General features: G+C 41.1%; 1 protein-coding gene across 1 annotated transcript; it reads right to left on the bottom strand.

The window, feature by feature from the left end:
• Window positions 1-572: 572 nt before the first annotated feature.
• LOC136707037 (aquaporin-4-like) lies at window positions 573-8640 on the bottom strand. Its single transcript, XM_066680896.1, has 4 exons — window positions 8218-8640; window positions 7376-7540; window positions 3746-3826; window positions 573-848 (listed from the first exon to the last, which is right to left on the bottom strand). Exons 1-4 carry the CDS (start codon window positions 8599-8601, stop codon window positions 573-575), a joined length of 906 nt encoding a protein of 301 aa, XP_066536993.1. The 5' UTR covers window positions 8602-8640.
• Between the last annotated feature and the right edge of the window lie 2599 nt (window positions 8641-11239).

Consider the following 11239-nt stretch of genomic DNA (forward strand, 5'->3'; position numbering starts at 1 on the left):
AATCCATCATAATAAATCGTCAGTAATTCCCTTAATGACCATCAGATCTCTGATGTCACATCATCTTCATATATAACATGTGACACTAATCCATTTATTTCAGGTTAATGGCTGCCTGGGTTGTTCGTTGATCCTCGTTTCATGAAGTCTTTCCCATCAATGGGCAATGTAGGGATGGCTTTGGATGTACATTTGTCTTGTAAAAGAAAGTCCAATAACTCCACTGAGAAATGGCCGTCGTGAGATTAAAATGGAGCACACATCCCTCAGCTTAATTGTGGGGGCCCTGAAAGGAACTGTTTTCCCTGAGACAAGGCAAGAGGCTTGGGTTTTGCAAGAAATATTAACAGAAAATTGCCAATGCTGCTCTGTTATGAATGAACTGCTAGTAAACCAAATTTAGTGTGCTAGCATGCTAACTAGTTCCAGAATAACTCTGTCCATTGTTAGCCAGATTATACGTTTGATCTGAAAGCCAGTATTCCTTCATTGAGTACAGGCTGGGCTACTGATCCTGAAGCCCCCTTAAGACGGCTCTATACATCAGTCTCCATCTCCAGTTCCCCTGATAGTCATACTGAGGACAGCCCATCCCTGGATGAATCATGGAAAGTATCCCTTTTTTCACCTTTCTCAGCATCAGCGTCAGAAGAACCAGGCTTGATCACAATTTCATCTGGTTCTCCAGTGTGGTGGTTATTGGAGCACTCCACCTCTTTGTACTTTCCGGAAATGTCTTTGATGAACATCTCCCTGCACCTTCTCTTAAGCCCAGGGTCTGGGCAGTACAGGTACTCATACAATGCAGCTGCCAGAACCCCACCTAGAATGGGCCCCACCCAGTACACCTGAAAGGAAAGGAAGACTTGAATTAGTTGGCTAGCTCATTCACTGAATAAACAACAGTAGCTTGACAAGCCACCTGTAATGAGTTGGAAACAAGCAACAGTTTTGGCCACTGGGCTAAAGAGGACTGTAGATTTTTATGAACATTAAGCGAACAAAACTAACTAAATAACTAAGTATAATTAAAGTGCATATTATTAAATAAAGTTTATATATTTCCCAAGTATATGTAGAAATCGTAAATGTAATAGTCATATACGTGTAAATGTACTATTTCTATAATTCTTGAGACTGAATTTGCCCAATTTTTAAGGTAGTAAACTTTAAGCAAACAATTAGTTTACATCTAAGTTTTATTTAGTAGTAAAATACAGGGTGGGCCGTTTATATGGATACACCTTGATAAAATGGGAATGGTTGGTGATATTAACTTCCTGTTTGTGGCACATTAGTATATGGGAGGGGGGAAATTTTCAAGATGGGTGGTGACCATGGCAGCCATTTTGAAGTCGGCCATTTTGGATCCAGCTTTTGTTTTTTCAATGGGAAGAGGGTCATGTGACACATCACCCTTATTGGGAATGGTGTGATTGGTTTTAACCTAACTTTATTCTTTCATGAGTTATTTAGAAGTTTCTGACCACGTATAAAATGTGTTCAAAGTGCTGCCCATTGTGTTGGATTGTTAATGCAACCCTCTTTTCCCACTCTTCACACAGGGATAGAAACACCAAAGGAGAAATGCTAACAAATGATATCACAGGTTTCCAGTATCCGTAGTTCTTGAAAAGTTTCCCCCCTCCCATGTACTAATGTGCCACAAACAGGAAGTTAATAAAGTATCTATCTATCTATCTATCTATCATAGTATAGTATTAAGCCTACTACAATACTCTCAAACCCAACCTGGTATCATGGTGAAAATATATATATATATATATATATATATATATATATTATATATATATATATATTACAAAAAGACCATCCCCAGTATCCATAAATTGTGAAATGTGAATACCTGGAAACCACAAGCCAAAAAGCAGCCATGAAACTTTATAGCAAAGCCTTTGAGTATACAGAGTGAAAGAGTGCAACCAGTTGATGGGGCATACAATAACTACTAAGTTATGATGAAGCAAAGACTCCTTAATATACACTGTGCACAGTTCCTCCCCATTCTATTTAATTAAACTACAAACCAAATAGAATATTGCTTGTATGGACCATGCCAGATAATGCCAGGATTGGGAAACAATCTCCGGAGTCTTTCAGGCAGGAGTTCAGGGTGTGTGTATCTTTTACTTTAAAGATATATCCTTCATCACACTTGAATAAGCCTCTTTTTTTTGGTAAGGGAATACATAGATAAAGGACTTGGGAAATCAGTAACAAGGGAGAGGTCCAGGGAGGGCAGAGCTTTAACAGCATCCTCATACCTTCTGTAGTGGACTAAATGTAACCCTGGTAATGGCACTGCGATAAAATATTTGGTAGAGACTGAATACTGTTCTTTCTCATAGTCATGCTATTCTAAGACTGAATTCAGGCCTATGCAGAAACTGTCAGGACACAGGATCCTGTAGCAGTCCAGCAATGCTGCCAAGTGACATCTGTCCCTGGAAAGATACACATCAGATAGTGTGACACCTATCCTAATTATAGCTGCACAAAAACCGTTTCATTCTTATTATTCAGATTATATTTTCAGCTATATTAATTTTAATCTGAAGGTGACGTTACACATGTAAAAGAATACACTAGAGGAGTGCTATAATGTAAGATATTGACATTGGTGTACTACCAAGTGCCAAAGATCCATACACCAATGCCAATATCTCATGTTATAACACAAACATTGAGTGCATTACTGCGATTCTACCACAGTCCCTTTATCGCTGAACCAATTTATTATTGGTTTATTATTGAAGGAGTTCCACTCCTTCTAGCCCATTTCAAACTCTTGAACTGGTTCTGTTTAGAAGTGTGGTATTCTCCAATGAATCAGACCAGTGCATGAGCCATAGACTAATAGAGTGAGCACACAGTCAAGTCATAGTTAATCCAATGTTTTCCGTTGGTTCAAATCACAGTGATACATGTGAAATTATGCCAATCACAACTAAATGTGGTATAATTGTGGAATAGTTTATGTACAGTTCTAAGTTACTTATAAAATAATTCTAGATTAGTGTTCATGACCTAGGGAAGTGAGGGACAACTAACATTTTGCAGGTCTACAGCACTGCCCAAAAAAAGTAGCATTCCGTCAAACTTTCAGAGGTACTGCAGTTAAGAAGTAAGTTCTTTGGAGTATTCCCACATGAATTAAAAGAAAAGAAAACAGTGTGTTGACAGTGACTATTAAAGGAACCAGATGTCTGGAGTGTTTAAAGCTAACACACAGATATTGCACTAACCTTTCACATCAAAACCACACTGAATGATTTTGTTTACATCTCAGTTCCATGAGGTACTTGGTATCTAAAAATCAATTTCACTCCATGACACCAATACCAGTACAGACAATATAACATGAACTATAGTTTGCCCTACAGAGTGCTGTGGAGCTGTCAACATTTCAACTGTCATATAAAACCCAGTGATATTATTGACATATTGACTGCCTTTGCAAACATAATACCAACCTTTATCCCTACAGAGTAGTAGAAATGCCCTTGAGGAGTGGAGGATCAGGTGTGTATTTGTTCCTGGCAGCAGGACATGGAAATGTGACCTTCTTGAATTACTGTTTATAGCGGCTTGCTTGCACTGACTGCATATTAGCCTCATAGATAACCTCTGGAACAGTAGGTTGAGTCTTAACATAGAAGAACTAGAGCAAACAGAAGCAAGACTGGCCTTTCTTATTTTCATGCAAGACGACTGATGTTCTTACCCAGTGGCTCTCCCAGCTCCACGTCACAATTGCAGGTCCAAAAGAACGAGCTGGGTTCATGCTGGCTCCAGTGTAAGGGATCTATAGCAGTACAGAGGTTGAGATACACAGTCACATTCAAAAGTTTTAATGGGGTTAAAAGAAAAACCATCACACTGCAGGGATTTTTATTTTGTATGAAGTCAGGAAAATAATAATAACAAAAAAAAAATTAGCCCTAACAATTGTTTTATATACATATATATACACTCAAACTGCTCAAGTGAATGCTGTAGGCCACCGTGCGAAGAAGCTAGAATAACAAATTTGTCCGCCAACCAGCAGGGGTGACACTTCCCGAGCCCCTCGATGGAAGCCTTCCTGTGCCAGGCTATGCCACACCATCCTATCCATGAATATTAGGAACAGGAGGGAGATAAGGCACAACCATCATGGAGCCCAATGCCCACATTGAACAAGTTTGACTTACTGCCAAAGATGCAAACACAACTTAAACTCAGAGAGTACTAGGACTGTACGGCTCGCTGGTGCGACCCTGGCACCTCATACTCCTGGAGCACCTGCCACAGAATCACTTGGGGAACACGGCCATGCGCCTTCTCTAACTCCACAAAGCATGTGTAGAGTGGAGTAGCAAACACTCATGCCCCTCAATCATCTGTGAAAAACTAAAGAGTTGGTCCATAGTTCCACGGCCAAAATGAAATCCGCATTGTTCCTCCAAAATCCTGGGTTCGACTATCAGATACATTCTCTTTTCCAGCACCTTGGCATAGACTTTCCCAGGGAGGCTGAGAAGTGTGATGCCACGATAATTGGTATACTTTCTCCGGTCACCTTTTTTAAAAATGGGAACCACCACCCCTGTTTGCCAATCCAAAGTCCATGCAATATTGTAGAGGTACGTCATCCAAAGACAGCCCCACAGTATCGAGTGCCTTCAGTAACTCTGGGCGAATCTCATCCACTCCTGGGGCTTTGCCACTGTGAAGCTTTTTCACCACCTCAGTGACTTCAGCCAAGGAAATGGAATCTGACACCCCAGACACTTCTGGTCCTACCTCCTGCACAGGAGGCATGTCTCTCAGGTAAAGGAGTTCCTCAAAGTGCTCCTTCCAATGCCCAACAGTACGCTCAGTCGAGTTTAGTGTTTCACCATCCTTACTGAGCACTGAGCCCACTCCCCCTCCTGAGATGTCGGAGTGTTTCCTCCAGAACATTTGAGAAGTTCTCCCAGAGGTAAGATCCATCCAGACAGAGTCCTCTGCCAGCTTTTCCCAGCACACCCTCACTATAAGTTTGGGCCTACCAGGACTGTCTGGCAGCTTTCCCCACCCCTCTCTTTAACTGAGTGTCCAAAACATATGGCCTCAGATCAGAGGACATGACCACAAGGTCAATCATTGACCTTTGGCCCAGGGTGCTCTGGTACCAAGTACACTTATGAACAACCTTATATTCGAACATGGTGTTCGTTATGGACAAACCATGACTAGCCCAGAAGTCCAACAACATCACACCACTCGGGTTCAGATCAGGCAGGCCGTTCCTCCCAATAACTCCTCTCCAAGTTTCCAAGTCATTGCCAACGTGAGCATTGAAGTCCCTCAGCAAAACAATAGAGTCAGTGCATGGAATCCTCTCTAGAACTCCACTCACTACCTCCAAGAAGGCAGAATACTCTGAGCTGCTGTTCGATGCAGATGCACAAACAACAGTCAAAGTTTTCCTCTCTGCAAGCCAGAGCCACATTGAGGCGACCCTCTCGTTTACCAGGACAAACTCCAATTGTACAGCCGCCAGCCGGGGACTTGTGAGTATCCCCACACCCACCCGGTGCCTCTTACCCTGTGCAGCTCCTGAGTAGGAGAGAGACCAACCCCTATCGAGGAGTTTGGTTCCAGAGCCCACACTGTGCAGAGGTGAGCCCAACTATGTCTAGCTGGTATCTCTCAACCTCACGCACCAGCTCCGGCTCCTTCCCCCACAATGATGTTACATTCCACGTACCAAGAACCAGTTTCAACTGCCAAGTTCCACAATGCCAGGGGCCCCTTCGCCCTTCTCTGTCCTTATGGTCAATGCACCGCACTCTGGATCTTGTGGTGATGAGCCCACATGATTCCCCCATGTAGCCTTTTCGGGCTGAACCAGCCGGGTCATGTGGGCTGCCCAGCCACCAAGCGTTCACCATCGGACACGACGCCTACGCTTGGCTCCAGGGGTAAGTCCTGGTAACCCTCTCCTGGGCAGGGTGCACTTAGTTTTAAATGTTGTGTTCATAGGGATGCTTTTTGAGTTGTGTTTGTTTGGATCTTCAGTCCAGATCTGTCCGCCATGGGAGAACCTACTGGGAGCTAACAGCTCCTGACGACATTGGATTGGAAAAGACATATCCAATATTCTCTTATGAATATTAAACTTTTGAAAATAATTCACCAAAGCTTTACCTTACCAAACATGCACTGATGCATTTAGGCTTTCCCTTATGCCTTTCATTCAATACAACCAGAATACCCAATTATTAGGCCATTTTCGACCATTCCGATACTAGATTCAATGGTATGCTCTGCTAATTCTTTCCTTTAGAGACATTTCATCTTTCAAAGGGGAATACAAAGTTAATGCCTATTTGTCAGTGCTGAGGCTGCAAATTTGTTGTTATAAAATCCCAGATAAGGCTGTGGAATTAAATGATCTAATTTACAAACTCAAATGAAGAGGCTAAGTAAAATCCCCAGCAGACCATGACTCTTAAGGCTTATTGTCTAAACTGCCTGCTATAGCCGACAACAGAGCCTAATAATGAAATGTGGTTTTGGGCTTGGTGATCTTTCTTACGTCTCCACACTGGAGCTGCACTGTTATGGGAAAATGGGTTTTACATACCATGCTATGTGTATTAGAAATGTGTGTGCATATTTATAATGGCTTGGATTTCAGTAATAAAGTGGGGAAAAAAATGAAGGTAATGAGGTGAACAGGGATGAAAGTGAACAGACAGGTGTGTTTGATATTGTTGTATCTAAGCATGGCTCAGGGCAAATTCACTCGAGGATTTTCTCTGGGAGTCAGTCGCTATGGCTGTGCCAGCTGTGTAGGTAACAGAAAGGCCATGCGAAGCCTCCCTGTGAGAAATTGTTTTCAAAGAATATCTGTACAAATAATTTTAGGACTAGTAATTTCCTAACCTGGTTCATAGCAAAACAGGTGACTTTATTTGCCTGCACTGGTTTATTGACACTTTCTATGGTAGTACTTCATAATGAGGTGGGGGGCACTTCTTTCTCATGTAGATGTAGATATACCCTCTTCAAGTGTTTAGTTCCAGCCCTGTATTAAATCCAGGTAATAAAGAGGCCTTGCCAGAATCCACATATTATACTACGGTGTGATATTTCAGGCTTAGAATTTAATTTTACTAAACGGTCAGTGAAAATAAGCTCTGGGTAAAATCCCTCCATTCTGTCTCAGTTTGGAGATTTTCATTCCCTGCTCTAACAAACCATACAAAGACGGATAATTATCTGATGAGACGAGTGAGGTGTGTTAAATAGGAAAAACACCAAAGTGAACGGGGACCCAGGAGTGTAATGAGAAGCACAGTTCTAAGGCGTTAGGTTCACTAACCGCAAACAGATGTCCGATGACTACAGCAATGCCGATCGCAAGTCCAGATGATCCTTTGAGGTCGATGCGTTTGTTGTCACAAGTGGCGAAGACGGTGAAGACCAGCTCGAACGTGATCAGGAGCTCCACGACCAGGGCATGGCCCGCTGAGATTTTGGGATTTACCTAATTGGAGCAAAGCATTGTTTTAATTATTCTCTCCATTGAACACTGAACAAATAGAATCTAACTGAAATCACTAACACAGAGTAAGTCCAAAAGATAGCTGTGCTCTGTGTATTGCTTTGGCGATAGAACATGATTGTGAATAACATTTAGAGCTGTGATTTGAGATGCAGGCATTTGCTGAGGGTGAGTGCTCTATGTAAAATAAAGCAAGGAAGCCTCAAATATTATTTCAAATATGGGAGGTTCAAACTTTGATGGAAATAAACAGTTGTTCAAGTGGAATTTGTGTGTGTGTTAGCACTTTATTTGGAGTTTCTGGAGCTCCTACCAACCTACAAACTGCGAAATAAAACAACCCAGTTACTTTTTCTGTGATCTGTCAGTGAAAGCTAAATCTAATTTTGTCCTGCATCTCAGATAGACAGCATTAGACATGTGAAGATAAAACAGCAAGAAAGAACAAACAAAGAAATCAATGAGAAATCGAGTAGGTGCCTGAGAAAACTGCTTTGACATCAACAGAGTACTGAAAATGAGAAATCCCTACATCATGGACCTACCAGAAGGTTACATCAGCTCTCAGCATGGTTAAAGACTATTGGAACACTTAAACCCTCTACCCAGAACCTTTTGGACCAATGGAAATGAGGTTTGTATGTTAATAAAGAACTTACCGATGTGATGCCCAGACCGCCTCTCACAGCACTTGGAGTAACCAGGAAAAGAAGCCCTGCCCCAGCAATAGCTCCTAGACACTGAGCAGCAATGTAGAACAGGGCCTTGGCAAGACTAATCTTCTGAGTGACCACCATGGCCGCTGTGACCGCGGGGTTGATGTGACCTCCGCTGATGTGACCGACACACTGGACCATGGTAGCGATGCTCAAGCCAAAACACAGGGAGATGAGCACCAGATCAGCGGGTGGTGGGCTCTCTGTTTCTGATGCCCAGTTGATAGTAGAGCCCAGACTCAGAAAAACGAAGATCAGCGTAGCTAAAAATTCACCGGAGACAGCACGCCAGAACGGCTTCGTCCAAACTCCTTTAAAAGCCGCCATGATGGTCTCACTGCTGCACGATGGTGGGCACCTTCGTAAGAAAATAAAGACAGGACATCAGGAAATTTTTACAGCACTCATATAGCTGAATAAAGCTCAGAACCATCAAGATGAATCAACAATAGAGTAGCCAATATGGCGGCAGTGTTTAAAACTCCAGGAGCATTGCTGTGTCTGATCCATATGTACCAGAGGAACACACACAAATACACCATCATCGCGCTAGAGAATGATCCACCACCCAAAAAAGACCTGTGCTGTGGTGGGATATTATGGTTGATTACTGAATATAATTATTCTAATATCAAATAACATTAAACGATCTCTTGTCATGTGTCCAGAATGATGGATAGACCTGAATAAATTTACAATTAAATTAGCACCTGGAATGTCTCCTCATTGACGTGACAAGACAATTTATTAATAGCTATTTGCAGTATAATGCCTCACATGCTAAAGAATCATATGCACATATAGGTTTATCAAAATGTGTGTCAGTTTGAATGTTCAATACTGAATTAAGAATGATGAATTAAAAAAAAAAGGTGTCAAGGCTGTGCAGAACAATTCCATGGCTGCCATCTTCCACCATAAACAAGAGACTGTGTTGTGTTATTTGCTGTTGTTGTTATGTTCCTCCGGTTGTCTTGTGTAAAGGTGAGTGAGTTGTGTTGTGCTGTAATCCAGCATCCTGGTACCTCTTACCCTTTTGTGTTAACACACCCTGAAACTCTTGGAATTTGGGAGTGTTTTTTAGTAGCACTGAGCACCTTCTTTGACATATTTCTAAAATATTTTGCACATATATTATGGTAAATACTGTCTGTTTTATCCTTTAAATTATTTAACTAAATTACACCCACGGTCTTGTGAAATATCTCAAGTGTTTATTCTTGTCAGCCTCTGTTACTTACCTTTGGCGGACCACATCGATTCATGTTCCTACAAAATCCGCTCTAGTTTGTTTTTACTTTTTACATAACCGCACTCCATATCCTTGGAGCTTGCTCAGTATTCACAGACGGGATCACAAATATTTGTCAAAGTGATAAGGCATATGAAACGTAACGGTAATACAACAGTCTTGCTAGATTGATTCAGTCTTGTACATGATAACCCATGTCTCCTTCACATTTAAACAACCACAGGGACTTTGAAATCCAAGAGAAAGCACACAATGTGCTTTCAGAGGGAAATATAGCAAAGTTCATTCATTAGGTCACCTGTGTGGTGTGAATGATGAAGGCTTCTCTAAGAGGAACAGTTAGTTTCATTCTAGTCATTTTATAACTAGAGCAGCTTGTAAAACGTATATCAAATAAGCAGACGAGTACAGACTGATTTTTAATAATTCCATGATAAAGTTGACCTACAAGTTGTCATTAAAGTCAACAGTTAGTTTCCTACAGGTTCAAGAACAGACAACAAATGCAGCGTTATATTAAAATAACTTTTAGCGACCGTCTGGAATCAAAGTAAAAAACTATACACAACGTAAATCGAACAAAAAAGATATTAAGACACGTCTGTCAACTCCGTCGTTTTTAACACATACAACTACTTTATACTGAGAAACATATGGTTCGTTTTGCTGATATTTCACGTTTAAACGTTGTATTTTAAAACGAACGACAAACTTCCACCAAACTTTAACCCCGTTGGAAAACGTTAAATATCATTCCTCAGTAAAACGTTGGACTTACAAGGGAGCTGCGCGCGGACAGGGAGCAGCAGGTGCGCGTGAGAAGCAGGAACAGCTCATTGTGCCGAGTCGCGAGCGCCTCGGGATTTATTAGAGAGGCCACCCGCTTCATCACCGCCACCATCATTATCATCCCCGTCATCTTCATTATCGAGCCCTCCGACTGCGGCCAACGGCAGCCAAAGTAGCCACGCCCACCAACGTCCCCGGACATTTATATTTTAAATGTATTGTAAATAAATAAAATTAAATATTAATAAATGAAAATAATAAAACTAAACTAAAATCCAGAGATAAGCTTAAATAAAATTAGAACAGTCACTCTTTCTACATTTGACAAAAAACAAACAATTATAACTATATTATGCTCATATATATTATAATATATATAAGAGCAGAGAGGGGAGGATAAAATTTAAAGGAACACTAGGTAGTATTTTTACCTTAAAATTGTGATACAGTGACCTGTAATAGGGAGAACAGAGCCTCTCTCGTTGCTACATTGGGCTCAGGACCGTTGAAAGTGCAGTGACCTTTGGAGGAGGGTAGAACAGTGCTGTAAAAGTGAACTGTACTCTGCAACTGTAGAACAGGGGCCAAAGCAACAACACCAAATCCTACCTAGTGTTCATTTATGTGGAATTTCATTGAGCTTTAAAAAAATGAAATTAACTGTATATTTTTGACCTAACCAACTGACAATTTCATTATTATCCATCCAATGGAAAAGCTCCAAAACTCCCATTACATTAACACAAGTTTGTAATATTTATTTATTGCTACTTTAAAGTTAAAGCTTTGGAGATAAGTTGTTGTTTTCAGACAGCAATACTTTTAGATTTAGATCACCCAGGGTAAACCATGGTTGCACAAAAATGGTAGTGAATGTGCTGCATAAACCCTGAAGCATTTATTAATTTTTAATACTAATATTAA

The sequence above is a fragment of the Hoplias malabaricus genome, chromosome 9 (genome assembly GCF_029633855.1).
Source record: "Hoplias malabaricus isolate fHopMal1 chromosome 9, fHopMal1.hap1, whole genome shotgun sequence".
Taxonomy (NCBI): Eukaryota; Metazoa; Chordata; class Actinopteri; order Characiformes; family Erythrinidae; genus Hoplias; species Hoplias malabaricus.